Raw genomic sequence first — 18,858 nt, 5'->3', positions numbered from 1 at the left:
GTGGATTTCCTCAAGAATAGTTTATACCATCAAAAGCAATGACTATTCATTCTATTATTTAACAGAATTCTGCTTACATAAAGTCAGCTGTAACACTGGTGACCTCCAGCCCATAGTAACACTTGTACTGACTACAGCAAGTAACTGCTGCTTCTGGTGATACAGTCTTGACATGAGAGTCTTGACATGCATTCCTTAAATGCGTAGCTGATACAGTTTTGACTGTTTAATTTCCTTTGTTATGAAAAACGTAAATAAATAAATAAGTAAATACTGTCTCCCAGTATTTCTCAAGTCAAGTCTTGACTCAAGTCAAGAGTCTCCTTGTTCTCTTCCTGACATGCGAGTGATCTCCCCTCAACAACCTGCCTCTTCTTTTCCTCTTCCTTCCATCCACCCACCACTGTTGCTTCCTCCTGGCACTGCTCTGAAACACTGTCCCTTGGCCTTTGCAATACGGAGCATCCCCGCTTTCCTCTCCTTTCTCCAAATCCTTCTCAGGATGCTGCTGCAAAGAAATCAGTGACTGGGGTACGATTATATAGATTTACTTGGCAATTTCTTTCCTTGTTCAAAGGACGCAAATATACAGAAAAGTAGCCAACAGTAACTACTCCCTGCAAATGCCACTTGCCCATTCTAGACTTCTACCAGATGTTATCTGGCAAATTTTGTGGCAGCTGTGTAAGCCTCCTAATACCCAGCTGGTGCCCCTCCCAGGCAGAACACTTCTGCCTCTGGCCACTTCATCGCCCAGTTTCAGGAAGCCAGAGCAAAGCTGTAAGACTGTAAATGGGGAAAAGGCACACAATCCTGCTTAGGGAGCAAGGATAATCCCCAGGGTGAGGAAACAGCTGGGGCTGGTAAACCCTGAGGCCATCAGAGCTGACTCACCAGAGTTCATTTGCCAAAGAGGTCTGACTTTGAGCTCTTCCTGGCAGAGCTCATTGTATTTGCACAATACTCAGCAGAGCTCCGATCCTGCACAGAGCTGTTGGACACTGCAGTAACGTAAACAGTAAATAAATGCAATGCTAATGTGACTTCCATCACTTGCTTCTGCTAGAGCCTTACCCAGGCACTCCCTTGTTTTGCTCAGCTTGCACTGAATCATAAGTAAAGTAAGACCTTATATCTTAATAGGACAGCCCAACCTCAGCACTGGTAAATTTTTTCCTCCCCTGTCCAGCTGGTTCCAAGTTTACTGACTTGGGAATGTAATGTACTGACTTGTACATTAATATATGGAGGATAATGAAGCAATGTTGCATTTGATGCAGAAGTCATCATTATGAATATAAAACAGATGCACGGGACAAGAAAGTGTTATCTGAATAAGATTGCTATCGACCTCTACACACTATATCCTCTTCAAACTACACTGTAGCACAAAGCGCAGCAGAAAAATCTAAAAGCTCTACAGCCAACTCATTATCTGTTGTTAGTAATAGCAGACTGGGCAGCGAAATTACCAGCTGCATTCCTACAGCAAACTTCTCTGCTCTGCAATTCTCTTTCAATGCCCCAAAGGTGGTCCCATCTGCTATTCAAATTTTAGCCTCCTCTAGGCTACAAGGCAGAGTCTGCCATCCCTTCCAGTGTTTAACCAGAGGCACCATCATATGGGTATGTGGACATATATAAATCTATAAATCTAGACTGCATTAATGTACCCCTTTCTTGCCTCCCTTGCCACTCCTCTCCTCTCTCAGAAAAAGTGGGTCAAAGGAGTGTCAGAAGCTTTCTCACACTTAATGCTGTTAAGTCAACTAATTGAATAAACATTTGTTTAACATTTGCTCCTATTTCACTAATGCACTGTGAGAATGAGAAGAATTTTATTCCTCTTCTTCCCCATCCTCCCCCTTCCTCAGGAGTGCCACTAGCTGTTATCGCAGTGACTAATGTGCTGTATGTGGCCATTATAGTCCTCAACTCTGAAATTACACCCAGGATGAACGATAGGCTCTGCCTGTATGCTGATTGGAGTTGGATGATGATTGATTAGAAGAAAGTCAGACTACGTAGCCATGCAAAAAGAACTGCACTAAGCTACAAGCTTAAACACTAAAGAGCATTTCACTAGTGGCTTCAGAGCTATTAGATGTTTTCATAGGAACAACATTTCTCACATCCAGGTTTGCACATTTTATCTTTATTCTTCCAAATACTGAAATTGCTTGGATAAGAGGGTTATATATATATATTTTATATATATATATATACACACACACACACACATTTCTAAGAGTAGCCTGAACTTTTAGAGGAAATTGAAGAGGCTTTGTGTCAAGTACAGCTAAATCCAGCCTTTCTATATCAAACCCCTGCTAGAAAATTACTGTGCAGATGATAAGGCTGAAAGATATAATAAAAAGTGACTCTACTCAATTTACACTGCAATATTGGTATGACTGAATATTTTTCATTCAGGTGACTGATAAAATCACTAAACTGTATTGCAGATAAATAAAGGAGGCTTCTGTCAAGAATAAACACCATTAATCATGAAGTCTCACCCTCTGAGTGGCTGTGCTATGCAACTGCACAAATGCACCATCACAAGTGGCATGTGACCCACTGCCTGCTTTCTTCCCCCAGCTCTCCGGTGATACTGTCTTCTCAGGAAACTTTTCTCTTGCCTTTACAACATTTGGAAGCCTGGGAATGTCTTTTCCATTCAAGTTTATACACAACTGCAACTCAAATCTAAATTTTAGTGGCAATACATTCAGCTAAAAATTGAACCATGAGACAAATGCAGACTGTGGCTGCATTGCTGTAAATCCAGCACTATAGTGAAAAGCCCGTGTTTAAACTGAATGAATGAATGAGAATGAAGCCTTTATAATTCTAAAGCTGAAACAAGTAGGAAATTTTCCCCCTAAGCATTATTCTCTTTTTTTTCCAAAGCCACATTTTCCAACTGGTTTTATTACTTAGTTTTGCTATTTCCAAATAGGTGTTGTGATTCTTTTTGAACATACAAATATAAAATTTCTTAACATCATAAATCTACCTCAGTAGAATCTATGGGTCTCCTTTCGAAAAATCAACTTACATGCTAAAAAATGGATATGAGCTGAAAGAAACTTCCCCAGCAAAAGCACAGTCATAAAAAAAAGAAAAACCAGACAACTTAGGTAACCTTTTTGTAACCTGTTTTAGAGCAAGTGATGATTCAATAGTGGCCATGTTATTAAGCCAGAATGAAGCAGTGCCCTACACACTAATGAGGTTAAAAAATGTAGTTAGGTCTTCATGTTAAAGGCACTTAGCAAGCAGCCTGCTTGGCAAAGACCAACTGTGTGTTGGAGCAGAGGACTAATCACACAGGCAGGAATCAAATCGACTGGAAGAATTAGGAGACTTGCGGCCCCGAGGAATGTAATTCATGCAGAAAAGCAGTTGTCAGAGCGAGGCCCGGGAACTGTGTGGGAAGAAAGCAAAATAAACAGCTCAACAAAGAAAACAAAGACACTCGAATAGTGGCTTTTCTAATGCTTGAGTACACTGAAACTTCAGTGGGCACACATAACAAAAAAAATCATCAAAGACAACCTCTATAAAAGTAATATACTGGTAAATAGTGTACTGGTTCAAAAACACTCAGAAAATACTGCATGTCTTTAAAAATAACCTTGATGCTTTTATGCAGGACAGAGAAAGTACACATACATCCATGCATGCATGTTTGGGAGAAAAACAACCAAACAGTACAAAGCTAAGAGAGAAATCGTTTCTGCAATTACTCCTCATTTCTCTCTCTACCATTCACAGATAAGAGGATGCAGTCTGCATGCTAAGAGTGCTCCTGCCTGTGTGCAGCAACACTCCCCATGGAAAAACAGCATTGCTAATTAGGATCCACTCCCACAGTGTGAGGACCAGATTACTGCATCCACCGGGGGGATTATCTGACCAGAGCGAAGAGCTTGAAGCTTGTCCTAAATCTTAACAAAACTCATGTGCAAATTACGGGAAGTTCTTCTTGTGATGGGTATGACCCATGACAGTAAAATTAAAAATTGAAATCAACTTATACATGAATTTTGCAAATAGTTTGTTCTCTTGCAAAATAGTATTTTTAATTAATGTGTTATTGCTCTCATAATTTAATGGCTTTTTTATTTTTAGAGAATGAAGATTTTATCACTTTTAGTACTTTGGAATATTTCTCCACATCTTATTCATTCACTTATGATTTTTCTAAACACTCCCAACCTCAAACTCAAGAATACTAAGCACACCGTTGTTCCAGCAAATTTTAGCCTCTCTTCTGCCCTTAACTCCTTCCTCCCATTAAGGCAGGTGTTCCAAAAGCACCTGAAAAGCTTCTCACATTACCTCAAGTGAAGACTGACACTGTCCTCAACATCTGTTCTGTGAAACACTCTTTTCCCAAATTCAAAATCAAACCAAAACAAACCCTTTCGTTTCCAGTGCCTACCATAAGTCACAATATTACAAAACTGGGATTTGGGGAAGAAAGAAATATTTTCTTTAATTCTTTTACATAATAAAACAATAACTTCACTGTTTAAAACAAAACCAAGTTGGCAATAACAAAAGAGAAATTCAGGGACTGAATATTTCTCCTATTGTACTTGCTACCCATGTTTAATTGTGAAGGGAACATTTGACTAAAATTCTAACTTTACAGGACTACAGTCCTGACAAAACAGTGATGTGAAGGTTCAGCATTAATCATTTCTGTTGAGGTATGGTTGGATTTGCTTCAAACCTCTGTACTAACATCAACAGACAGCCCAAAATTGATATTCACAGGGATTAGTGACTGTTACTGAACAGTATATCAGCTAGAATTTCTCATCTAAAACTACATGCAGCAGAAAAAAAATAGATTATACAAATCTACAGAAACTCCTGAATAAAATTATATATATATATATACATATATATACATTTCTCTATAACACATTCAGATTATTTTCTGAAATGCATCCTCCCCCTCCTTCCTCTAGGCAAATACATGATTTGGGCAAGAAAAGCAATTTTGAGAGTGCATGTGAGTGAACAATATCAGATGTACAGTACACATTTAAGCTGCACCCAGGACTGAAGTCAAGTGGTGACCTTATGAAAACATGACTTCCAAGCTTCTCCCATCCTCCAAGCACCTCCACGAACAGCAGGTGAGCAAGTCACCGATCAGCGCCAACAATCATGGGGGCAGTAGGATTAACAGATATGTGAAGCACCACTTACACCAAAGGTGAATGCTGCTAAGGTACAAGGGGGGAAGAAAGATATTCTGCTAACAGCCTCTTCTTGTATTTTCTCTGCCAGTACTGAAGGTCCAGGTATGGCAGCTGACTGAGGTGCAATCAGAGAAGATCAGGAAAACATTCAGTTCTCATGCCAGGCTGAGAAGTCTTGTCTCCACCAGGCCAGCTTTTTGATCCTGCAAGCACTGAAAGCCATTTTGCTGCTATGTAGTCCAGAGTACAAGTTAGTCCTAATAAATGGTAAATATATAATACCTGGAACACTATAGCCATCAAAAGAGACAAGAGATAAGTCCTTGTGCTGCTAGTCTTGTTCTATTTGTGTGAAAAACTAGAGTTAAAAAATGTTTTTCTGGGCAAAGACGTAACTTTGAACAATAAAAATAAAAGAAAATTAATATTCTGGCTTCATAGTTTTTTTGAAAAGTAGTAAATTAAGTTTTGAAATCTTTGAGGTAAATGCATTAACTATATGCTGGAAGCATTATTAGTTCTCTAAACAGAGTAGGTAGCTGAGTGTGTAAATGAAATCCCTAAGGGGAACAACCTGGCCAGCTTGGAACACACCTGCACAAACTACATTTGTTCCCTCAGCATCTCTGCAATTCAATCTAATCACAGGAGTAGAAACAGAGTTCCCAGAAAAGGAGTCAGGATGGAAGCCTGATGTCCAAGGAACATGCAAGGCAAACGAAGACAGAGGCAGGCTACACAAGCTTTCCTGGTACTGTCTTGATGATATACGCTGATAGTGATCTTCCAGGGCAAAGCAGAGAACACCTGATTGCCCCTGGTCATTCAGCTACTCCTCTCTCTGCCAAATCTGTCTACAATGTTGTTAAATGGGACTATTTGCGTTGGTGGCCTCTATAAACTGGACTAGACTATCAATCTTTTCTTCCACGGGCCAGTGGAAAAGGCATGATAAATCTAGGCTGAATTTCAACAGGAGATACAGGACTGAAAGATGTGTATCTTTAAAGAGATAGCCACTTAAATCTGATATGTTTAGAAATTCTCCCTTATGTGAAATACTCCCTAATTTTCTGTTGATCCTTAACACCAATGGTCACAACACCTCATAAATAATGCTTTCAAGAAGATGATAGCTTAGTTCATTCCTTCAGAAGCTTTGTACTCCTGACTCATGGGGTGCAGGATGTTTTGCCTCTCTATCTGACCTCTGCAGAGTCTCCAGAAAATTACCAATGCACCTATAAAGCTGACTACAAATGCAGTCATAATCTATTGTAAATTCAGACCTACACATTCGGTGCTGGAAGGGATTAAGAACCTGCTCTTCAGTGGAAACTTCATAGGGCTCAGCTTCAATGTAAATGTTACTCTGAAATAAGGTCCCAAGCCATTTCTTGTTCATGCATCCTAAAAGCAAAAATCAAACAGAAGAACATTTTTCTTTCAATTGTTTTCTCTATTAATCAATAACATCAGTCATCAATGATAGCTCAGCCTGGCCCAAGCTGCAGTGATGAAACTCCCACTGAACACAAAACACAACCCTTTTAGTGAAACTAAGGTTATCTTTGGCTTTTCTTTTCTAGCATCACACAACACAGAATATGCAAGGGACAGCTGGTAAGTCTCCTACATCTCAGAAGCACAGATTCAACAGCCTGTGTTTTGCTACAGATATGTAAACAAAAACAAATACAGACTTATACACACACACACATATACATATGAAATATAGTAGGATGAGTAGGTGGTGCCAAAAAGGGAAACAAGGTATTAATTTAACTTCTGCTTTTTCATCCTTTGGGAAAGAAAAAGTCTCAACTACATTCAGTCCATACTCCAAGATTCTGGAACTTGATGTCTTTGTTGGGGGAGGATGGCATTTGAGTTGGGGAAATATTATGTGAGAGTGTGATGAAGATGCTCTGTGTTCCTACAACACATCCTACTTGCCATTCACATTTCTTGGAGTTTATACCTACTCTAACTTTAGGGAACCTCCAACTCACAACACAGGAATCTCACAGTTAGGCTTTTAAAAAGAAAGAGAAAAAAAAAAAAAAAAAAAAAAGAAAAATCCCCACTAGGACTGTAACATTTCAGCTCTCTTTGAAGCAAGATTTAACATGAGTGGAGGAACTGTACTGAAAAAAAAGGAGTCTGTCACAGTCCAGTACCTCACAGGCTACTGCAACAAGTTTGACAGCAGCCTCTATAGAGTTGGCTTGCTTCTGGTTCACTGCACGTGAATACCACAGTCAATATCTGCTCACTCGACTAATACTGCTGACTACAGCACAAAGAACACAGGAATTTTGTCCAAGAAACCACAGGCTCAGAGCCTTTGAATGTGCACTATATTTAGAGCTTGCATTCTTTGCTGCTGATAACAGAATGAGATAATAGAAATTTCAAGCAGCAGAATTCAAGCACTGCAGCTATTCTGTATCTTTTTGTTTAAATGTTAAATTAAGGTAATGATCCACATGTTCTCAAAGGTTTTGCCATTGAACATTTTTTTCTAAGCACTTTGTTAACATTTTTCCTCTAATTTCCATCCTTCTCAGACTCTGAGTAGCTCTTTGCATTAGTTTTAACTGCAGAGATCTAAAATTACTCAGTCCATGACAAATGTAAGCAAAGATATTCACTCTACTATGTAAAGAGGATGCACACACACACACACACAAACAAATTCACACACTTTTATACACATCTGCACAGAGCAAGCACCCAAACAGCTTGAAATCATGTCTAGTTATTCCTCAGTCTACAGAAAAATGTTACATAGAACAGTGACCTGAGGCATAACTTTGCTGGCCATTCTTTTTGCTTCCATCATCCCTTAATTCACGCTGGTTTGAAAGCCCGCCTTAGGGAACCACTTCTCACTGGCAGCCAAGAATCCATCTAAGGACTGTTAACTGCCCAGATGGGGTAAATCAGCTAAGTGGCAGTGCTGATGAGTGCTGACAGACACCTTACTGCTGATAAACCTTGGAACTACTCCTCTGCAACAGCATAATCCATAAAAATCTCTTAAAGAATCCCTTTTGCTGGACTGGGCTCCACCGGACAAACCTGTGCTGCTCTATGTCTCAGGTGGGGATGAGGCAACCAACCCCCTTTAGACCATCAGGAGTGTTCCCAAGGGCTTTTCCCAATTTTTCCTCCCTCTGTGTCACACTGGGAGGATGCCCTGTGCGTTGTTGCTACTCCAGAGTGCTAAAGAGAGGTGGTCAGCCAGCTGCCAGCCACTGGAGGCACATCTTGCTCATTTAGGGGTGGAGGCTGCTGCCCCTTGAGTGCTTTTCTCAACATTAAAAAAACCCCATGAACCAAAGATTTGGGGGAACTTTCTACCATGGATTTTCAACAAAACAAACTATTACATTTTACAAGCTTTTCCTTCAACATTAAAAATCTCACCAAAATTTTCCTCTTATTTAAATTGCTGCAACTTCCCCAGACAGCCCGAAATCAAGCTGGCTGTACGAAAAGAACAAAGAGCCTCTGTTAACGCAATATTTATCTGCTGCTATTGTTTCTCCTTTATAAATCTGTAGTTCCTTGGCATTACAATTAGCTACTCCAGAGAAAATGATTATGTCACAAAGCATTATCCACCACAGAAACAGATGAATGATGTGAACCAAATGTAATCTGGTGCTTAGAGGCAATTCTGTTGACTTTCATGTAAATGTGCTGGCCTAAAACGGGGATGGATTTTAGCAGTGAATCCTTATTTGATCTAGAATTTATTTCTCAGCAGAAAATAAATGATAGCTTTTCCTAAATACTACTTTTTCCTAGAAGAGAGAGAGCAAATCAGTGAGAAATACAGAAGAGTTGAATTGACAGGGCAGTAACTCCAGACTGCAGCTTACCTAAATGAATGAATGTAACTGCACTTATGTAAAACAGCTACATCAGAAATATTTAGCTATTTTTATTCACACTTTAACCTACTTTTTTTTGCTTTAAAATGTAGCTCAGAATCAAAAATTTAAGAGAAACACTTATCCTTTCTTTTTCTGCAATTCAACATATGCCACGACTAACCTGCTTTCCAAACTTTTCACAGTTTCAGATAGCTTTTAAAAACAGTCTGTTCCTAAAGCTACTCTGCAAGCATTACAAAGCTTACAAAGGAGAATTTATGATTTGCAAAACTTAAGGTAAATACCATCAAACAAGAAAGAACAGCTGAACAAAACATTGATTCACTATTTTAAATGATGCAAAACTATACACTGAGTGAGATATCAGAGTTTTAGCCTATTCCCAAGCTTTGCAAAAGGTCCAGCACTGAATGAAAACTATCTGCTGAAGTTTATGTGTGGGCATCTGGCCCTGGTATTTTATTTCCATGAATACCACTAAGAAAAGAGGGATACCAGCTGCTTGCAGAGCCTACAACATGCATATCTGTGGCACATAACAAATTCTGACTCTTAGCGAGTCACCAGACCATGCTGATTCCTTCTCAGAGACTTGCTATAAAAAATCCTCCGGGCTATTAGCAGCTGCTTATTCTTCATGCTGCACTTCACTTCCAGGGACAGGTTTCTTGGGGTGTTTCCTATTTAATACAAGATTTCTTCCTGTTTAAAGAAAATACTTTCACGGATGATTTTGGAAAGCTATAACTACAGTCATCTTTTCATGTCCCAAGAGCTTCCCAGTCATTCTTCTTTGATGGCTCCTGGCTAAACCATAAAACCCATTCCAAGTCTTAAAGTAATTAAAGCCAATTCAATGAGTGATGTTTTTCATGCTGGGTGGGGCTCTCCTTCCCACTGTGAAAGGATCAATGAATGCCCTGACAAGCTGACAAACTCCTTGCCAAGTCTACAGCTTAGAGGTACACTGAGGTAAAGCAGCAGGTAAAAGATTTAGGAGGTTTAAACACTCAGATTTTTAAAAATAAGTTAGAGCTTAGAACTGAAAATGAAAAGAAAAATCATAATGTCAGTGACAAGGCTGGGAAAACGTAAACTTCCTATCAAATGTGTGGCAGCAATTTCATAATCGAGCATACACTTTAATCTTCTCACATTTGGGCATCCTCTTTTTTCTGCATTGTCCAAAATCAGACAATGATGAAAGCTGAGTGTCTGGGCCTGACTGCTTCTCTTCCCACCCCTGATGTGCAACTGTTGTGTGCATAAACCAGGTATGAAATAACATATCCTAGAACTGGACTCCCCTTTTATCAAGTTGGAGCTGACTGCAAGCAAAACATGCTTTGGTTTAGGACCAGAGCGCTGAGAAAGTTCAAAATATCTGTTCAAGGCATTCATCTTAGGCACATGCATAGCTATCTGCACGTGCATAATTTCAGGGCATAAGACTACCAAACTTGCTAGTCTCAATCAGCAGTTAGGGAAAAAATAGGAGCTTGGAATATCGTTGATCCTAGGAAGCTAAAATACATCATCTGTACCTTGCAACTCCCTCCTGGCACAGGCAGCCTCCTCCCAGTGTAGGCATATGAGTAGCATCAGTGCACCTTCCCTTATATTTACCTGCTCACTCTTCCTTATGTGTAGTCCAGAGCTAAAGTAAAAGGGGATGGCAACAGAAAGAGATGGAGACTAAATGGATGAATGTTTTCTAATCTTCATGATGCATCTTGTAATACATTCAGCCCTGAAATTTTAAACTCTCCACTAGCCTCCTGCAACACATGCATTTACCACTCTGAGATGTACACAAGCCACTGCCCCAGAGCCATTCCTGATATTGCCACCTGACTGTTGTCTCCTGTCTCATCTCTGCAGGAGCGTATTCCCTCCACAGCCACAGTAACAGTACCTGAAAACATCCAGATAGGTCACCTTCAAAGGCTGTCCAACTCAAATTTGAAATGAACCATACTGGGAAAAACCTACTGATGCAACTCACTTGAAGTGTGGGAATGAACGAATGGCCAAGAACAGTAGCTTTCTAAATTGCTGAATTTAAATCCATCAGTAGAATTTTGTCTCTGCCTTAGGAGCTTTTTTAAAATTAATAAGTAAAAGCTCTCATCCTGGCTAAGACAGATTTTAAAAGTTGTGGGACTGTAAAGTTATTTACACTTGTACTGTCATAAAAATAGACAAGACACCCTTCTTCTTCTGTTCACTGCTAACAACTCTCATTCCAAAGACATCAAGCAACTGGAAGAGTTAGCCAATAATAAATCTGTGATTTGGATTTTGAAGAAAAATAGCATACTCATGGTATTAATTTCAAATAAGCACCATCTTAAGCAGCATGATTTTGATCACTGCGCACCAACCAGAGAAGGCATCACGCTCTAATGGATGACTGAGCAGATGTCAAGGACTAACACATAGATAAGCTTCAGCTTCTTCTTTAATAGCATACTTTAGAAATCAATTTTGGAAATTAGGAAAGAGCTGAACAAAACCAACTAAGATAAACAAAGCAAGGAACGCGATTACTAGAGCCATGCCTCTTCTGGCTTGTTTGAATCATATGGTGTTATCACATAATTTAACCTCCTAGTTCAATGTAAAGCGGCAAAACTGAATTACAGTTTACTGGATTTTTTTTTAAAACTGAATTTGAGAAAACAAAATAATAAAAGGAAAACACAAGCTCCAGCCTCAATTCAGCCATTCATCCATAGCCGCTGAAGAACAACTCAAGTTTCATACATCTTCTGGAAGTAAAAACCAAAGATGTATTGTAGAAATTCCAAGATAACTACACAGCCCTAACAGGTTTTGGTAACACAAAGTGACACATTTCAGTACATATTCATAAGGGTTGGGGGTTATTATTGGGCTGTAATTGCAGTTGTTCCAACACCTAATAAGCCATGGCTGGAAAAACAAAGGCAGGTTAATTTGTGATTTCCTCTACTCATTCAGAGGCAAATTAAGTGTCAAACAGCTAATACAGAACATATTTCATTTTATGAGATTTTAATTTAATTCTGCACCATATTGTTGATGCCTTAATGTAGGGTGGTTTATCTAAGAGGAAGAGCAATTTATAAACCTCTTTCAATTGAAATCTTTAATGATAGGATACGATAGCATAATTACAGCAATGCCTGCTAGTCCTACAATACATAAGCATCTGTCAGCAATTCCATCACAAATATAAACCCTTAATTTAAGGGTTTATAACTCAAGTTATAAAATTTGGCTTCAGGCTGAAATTTGGGATGCAACAGTTCTGACCATCACCAATTAAATTATAAGAATCATACATATAAATATAGAACTTTTTAGAACTGCAAGTATGTAAGAGCCCTGTAACATCTTTAAAATTCCTGCTTATTTTTTCTTTTTCATTTGGCCAGTGTTCAACATTATGTGCAGACACTGTAGGTACCATGCAGACAAGGCCCTCCTGACGTTTTTTCTGCACTTTTATTATACCTAAACTAATTCCACTAAGGCTTGACAGGTTCTGGAATGTATTTCAAGGAGTTTGGATAACTAAAATCATGCCTTTTTTTGATTTCGTTTTTAATGTATATTTCATACACGCATTTGAGAATACTACAAAGCTGAGGAGAAAACCACTCATACAATGAAGTCATTGTTGAAGCTGTAGGTAAACATTTGCTTCCTGACTGGTTTCTTGCCATTTTCTTTCAGAATTCTCAAATACCTTCTCAATCCAGTTCTTTCTTCCTATTTGTTTTTTTTTTTTAATGGGTACTAGGACACCAGATCAAGTAATGGCTCCAAATGATCCCAGGTGATCCTAAGTGCTACTCACACCAGGCTCTGTAGAACTTGCAAGAAAACCACCGGGTGCCTACCTCACATGTATGTATGTTAATACATTTTCCTGAAAACTACAAAAGCATAACATTCTACAAAGATGTTGAAGTCCAAATGATTTTTTAAGTTGCTTAATTGCCTATTTAATTACACCAACCATAACAGCTCCAAGGGTCCACTACAGCTCATCATTCCGATGGTGACATAAACCAAATGAGCAAAAGAATCAACAGAAGTTAATGGGGGAAAATGGCCAATATCAAGGCAATATTGAGTTTAAAGCTTGGGTTGATATCAGAATACATTTCTAAAGCAGCTGCCTGCAGTCATCATATCTGGCTACGACCTCCTTGCCTCTGCAGGGCCCAGCTGAATCACCACTTAATCAGGGAGCAGGGGTGCACAGAACAGAGCAGAGCACCTTTTCATAGGAGAGTGATTTCAGGGGTCAGAGGGGACTACCCCTGAATGCTAAACAAGGTATGAAAGAGGTATTTCCAACATCTTTTGGGGCTCTTAGAAATCTTGGCACTGAGAGCAGTGTAGACTCTAGTCCTGATTTCCCAGTGTCACCCAAAGCAGGTGACAGTGGTCTACTGATCCAAAAGCCCTGCTGCAGGCTTGGGGTGCCATGCTATGGACTGGGTTCATGGGACTGAGGCTCCAGGGAGAGCTCAGCTCAGCAAAGAAGGGAAGGGTCCCATACAGCACAGACTTCCAGAAGCCTCTCCCAAGCTGGCAGGCAGTACTCATGTCTTGGATGATAGTCCTCTGCTGATGCGGGTTAGAACTCTCTACCCCATCTGCCCAATACAAAGAGAAAGGTAAATTCCCCATGAGCTTCAGAATGAGCTGGATTATCTCCCCCAGCTCCCAAAAACACTCATCCATGTAGAATATTGACTGCGCTACAAAATCTAGGATGACCCTGTAATGACTGTCTGAGCCTGCCACCTTCAGCTTACAACAGTATTTAGCAGCAAATTTAAGCATGTATTTGAGTGTACTTTATTATGTGGTAGATTGTGGCGTAAGTGGTGATGCATCTGAGGAACCCTGAGGAATAAATCACAAATTTCTGTGCTCTCTCTATAAATACCCACTTTTCCTCTAATGCCCAAGAAGACTGCAACACAGATTTATTACTTACCTCCAGGCAAATTTGCTCTGAAATTACAATTCAGTAATAGAAGACTGACCCAAAAAAACCTCTTAGTAAAATATTGCGTGTGTACTTGGGCATGTAGTTAGGATTGTTAATATCAATTAATTCTGCTCACAGAGGAGGACTTGTTTTAAAACAACTTCATTTTTCTTCTGCATATATGTAATTACACAGCTGTAACTAATAGCCATAGAAAAGCAATCTGCCATCTAAACAACTAGCATTATTCTTCAAAGTATTACTTGTGCTTTTCTTCTTGTATTTACCCAGTGTGAGAGGTGATTAGTAGATATGATTAAATGTATACATCAAGCCTTTTAGTGAAGTACCAAGTCCAGCTTTTCGGCTCCCTTTTAAATGGTATTTAGCAGTTTTCTGGCCACATCTACTGGTTTATTCTGCAATGCTGATACCAGTCTCCCCATATGGAATAAGATAAAATTTATTTCTACAGGATTTCACCACTACCATCCTTTTCTAATGCATGTTATCACTGGTATTCATTTCTTTTATCTTTGTGTAAACCATGTGCTCTATCACATTTGCCATTTTGTTCGGGTGACATTCCCATCAATCAACCGATTGCCTATATGTGCACACAACAGGGACTAAGAAAATTTACCAAAAATTTCATTATGCTTCGTAGCAGTCACTAGGGAAAAAAACCCAACCTTTTGGTTGTTTTGTAAACAAACCTTTGGCATGAAAGGAAATTTTAGCTATGAAGAATACCAAGCCTAATACAGATTAAATACATGTTTATCTGGCTGTATTTTGTAGCGCTCAGCACTTTTTAATTTAGCCTTTATAGAATGACATAATACAGAATAAACGTCAGCAAAACATATAGGTAACCTTTGCCATCTACCTATTATAACAGGAATTCCTCAAGCACCAGCACAGGTTTTGTTTTATGAACAGATAACCTCAATGCTTTCCAAAAGTAAATCTCACACTCTGGCAAGACTGGAAATGTGCTCCATCTACATGGTTTCAAGCATTGCAAAGGTTCATGTATTTGTCCATTCTTTCAAGAAGGAAGGGGGAACACTGAATACTCACACATGCAGAGGAGGAATGGGAGATGGTTCATAATGGTAGCGTCCCTCATGATGTCTTGCATCAATTGGTACAGGAGGGTGGAATGCTGGAAAAAGGTGAGGAGGATCTGAAAAAACAAGCGAGGTTCCCAGATCTGAGTATCTCCAATGATTCTTTAAAAATAACATTCATAAAGACAGAACAGATACTGAAAAGCACGTGTTGAGAGTGCCACAACTTAGGGGTCACAATCTCCTTCCCTGCTGCTGATAGTCAGATCTGTCTGAGAGGAGAATTTGGCCCACAGTGTTTGCATGAATATGTATTTACTAATTTTAATACTCTCTTTTTATAGCTTAAATGGAAAGGGGCATTAAAAAAGTCTTTAATAAATAATTATGTGCCCATATGCGAAGCATCAGATCAAAAGGACCATCATGGCTTTTGTAAGCATTCCTGATTTATTTATTTTGTATTAAAACAAGAAAAAAAAACATAAACCCAGGACAGAAAGCCTAAGCAGAGAATACAATGCAATAAAAAAGTATATCCTCAGAGATGTACACACAGTCCTACAACAGAATGCCAAACTGAAGTGACATGCTGAAAAATATAGGTAAAACTGCAGTAAATCAGACAATGATGTTCAAAGGCAAACGCAACAGGGAAAGGCCATATTGGAGATGTGTAAGTGCACCACACCAGTGGCTGAACCTGGAGGAATGTGTGTGAGGACAGAGGGACTCATTTCATACTCAGCTCTTAAAAAGGAAGAGTGCTTTTCTTTGTGACTGGACACCCAGGGACTCATGGCTGCAGTAAGATTCCCTGCTCTATCTCCTCCATGGCTGTCACAGGATGGGGGATTTTGTAGCTGTCAGAACTCCTGTTCCCTGCTGTTTCCAGAGAGCCTCAGAGACAGGCGGACAAAAGGGGGAATGCATCCCTGACACCCCCATGGGCTCTGCCCTGAGGAGTGACGAACCCCCTCGCCCTTCCCATGGCTTCTGCAGCCGGATTGCCTCCCAGCTTTGAGGGGCACAGTTCACACACACCACAGCTCTCCTCACCAGCACACCCCTGTGATCTGTGTGCCTCACAATGTTACACGGTGCTCACCACTGCCGCCCAAACGCTCACAATTCCAACAAGCACCTCCAGCAGTATCAAACAAACTGATCCTGCACAATCATTACCCAATTGCCACTTCGGGTGATATCATGTATTTATCTGTCATCAAAGGCTGAGAAGTTCAGACATTAGGTCATGTCATGGGTTTACTAAAATGGTTCTAGAAAAAAAGAAAACTTCAATCGTGTACTGGCAGTAAAATTAATTCTATTCCAGTTATGCTCACCAACTCTTCAAGGTATTTTTTCTTTTATATTTCCCACCTTTCCTATTCAGCAAAATGTAAATCTCCTCTTAGATTATATTATTTGTGAAAGCAGCTCCCTGGTCCCAACTAGAGATGGTTAAAAAAAAAAAAAAAGGATTTTTCCTCATCATGTTTTAAAAAGTTGGGTTGCTTTATTATTGTATTTTGAAGTGAGAGAAGAATGAGAGGAACAAACCTCATTGCCCTGAGGGAATACACATAGGGGATGAAGAGGAAATAATTTCTAAGGAAATATTCCCAGTATTTCAAGAAAGCCTGAAAGCATCTGACACAGACTGTCCAGTTACACAGCTTCGTTTTGTGAAAGGCATCGGCATGTGATTAGCCACAGCACATTTCAGCCATTTACTGACTTAGGCACCATAAATGAAAAATAATTGTGGCTTATGATGTAAGCTGGGACCTCAAACTCATGATATTTCTAATTCTGATTCTGCTGCACCAGTTAGACCTTGGCATGCAATCTGCTATGAGCTTCACTCCCCACGCCAAGCACTCAAAGTCTGCAGTGGAGGCAAAAAATGGATCACAAATGATCGGGAACACACTTGTCATTGTCTGAGTGGAGGATGCCTGCTGCAACCTCCTGAAACCCATTCCCCAGCAGACACCAAGGCAAAGGGAAAAGAGACATGGGAAGTGTGTTTTAGCACATCTCCCTGCCTGCCCTCTTCCCTGCTGAACTGGTATTTGAGTACAGCAGCATAAGCCAAAGGGAGGAGGTTTCAAAGCAGATGTCCGGCATTTCACAATACAAAGTCTGCCACCATTTTTTCAGGAAAAAAAGGAAGCCACTCACACTCTCATAAATGCACAGGCAAATCCTTCTCTGCCCTTTGCATCTCCTTCAAAAAGTAAGTCTGGAGAGCACAGGTAAGACCACAGAGATTTTGATACCCATATTCTTGTCAGACAGGATGTGGCTCACCTGGCCAAAACATGAAATCCCACTCAGGATGCTAAGCCTCTTCACTGTCCCACACTCACCCAGCCTGAGTGCCTACCCATTAAAAGCAATCCTAGTACTTATGTAGTGAAACACCATTTGGCCCTCCTCAATGTCTAATTTACTTGCCAATGAGAAATGGAAAACTTAGCATTAAACAACCCAAAAAAGGGTATTTTTCTCTGTGAGGCATATGCAGTGGAGATCCTCAACAAGTTTTATTTATGCATGGGCTATAAATCTCCAGGAACATCTTCTTGAGTCCTCTCACATTAAGCTCCTTTGTATATCTTGGTTGCATCTTGTTTGTAGTTTCCATCTGAGAAACAGCCATACTCCATCATGGCACAGAGAGCTGTCTCTGTCAGCCCTGAGCCATCCAGAGCAGAGCTGCATATCAAACCCCAACATAATTATCCATCTCACAGTTTATTATTTGCACATGAGCAATACAGCTGGTGAACATCATAACTCAAGCATATGTGTAATAAGTTACCACACTGTAGCCATCTCTTGTTGCAACTCTTAAGAAAAACCACATGATGACTTTTCCAAAGTCAGGCTAAATCTGCTGAAGCAGAATAAAGTGCCACTAAACCTGGCTACCTCCTATTTATCATACAATTTCCTGACTTGATAGTTTCACAAACCAGCTGCTAAGTGCTGTGTACTCTACTGTCAGCAGACTAACATGCTAAATGGGAGACAGGGAGAATAATGTGCAGAACTATAGAACTGGTGAAGTCAATCTAAGAGATGGAAATAAAATCCTGCTGTGGTGGGTCAGCCCTCAGCACAAAAATAGCTGGTAAATTCTACATGCTTGGGGGCCCAAGACCACTCCACTTTGAAAAGCACTCAATATTTATATGGAAAGACTCTGAAATCAGAGAGCTGCCAAAGCACCCATCATCCAGGGCTTCACTTGGAATTCACTTGAAATGGCATAAAATGTAATTGGTTGATGTATATTTATATGGAAATAGTAAGTTTACAATGCAGTAACTGAGGCTGTAGCCAGTTTCACATTGACTTTTCATATCCCACCTAGTAACTATGGCATTAAAGGCACCATCAGAATATTAATGGCGCATTCTGCCACGATTTTTGATACTGTAGGTAAGTAAAAAACTGAGTGAGACTAGTCAGGCTAGAATTGAATCTGAACCTATCTGACTCACAGTTGTTTGTGCAAGATGCTTTGCCTATCTGGAAAACCAGGGGAAAAACTCAGAGTCAAAGACAGGATAGCTGCTCTGACTGTGTTTTCATTAATTCATTTAAACTGTAAGGAAAAAACCTCTTAACCTTCAGCAAGGAGAAACTCCTTT

At 39.8% G+C, this 18,858-nt stretch overlaps 1 protein-coding gene across 1 annotated transcript in view; it reads right to left on the bottom strand.

The window, feature by feature from the left end:
* Nucleotides 1–18,858, bottom strand: part of GLI3 (GLI family zinc finger 3) — a 208,876-nt gene that overhangs the window by 79,331 nt on the left and 110,687 nt on the right. Inside the window, exon 4 of the mRNA XM_083855267.1 lies at nt 15,204–15,309. Within this exon, the coding sequence (XP_083711393.1) occupies nt 15,204–15,309 (106 nt within the window). The remainder of the gene's footprint in view (nt 1–15,203; nt 15,310–18,858) is intronic.

The sequence above is a fragment of the Zosterops lateralis genome, assembly GCF_965231275.1.
Source record: "Zosterops lateralis genome assembly, chromosome: 1".
In the NCBI taxonomy this organism is placed as follows: Eukaryota; Metazoa; Chordata; class Aves; order Passeriformes; family Zosteropidae; genus Zosterops; species Zosterops lateralis.
The sequence above is the reverse complement of the archived record's forward strand: the minus strand, read 5'-3'. Positions and strand labels throughout refer to the sequence as shown.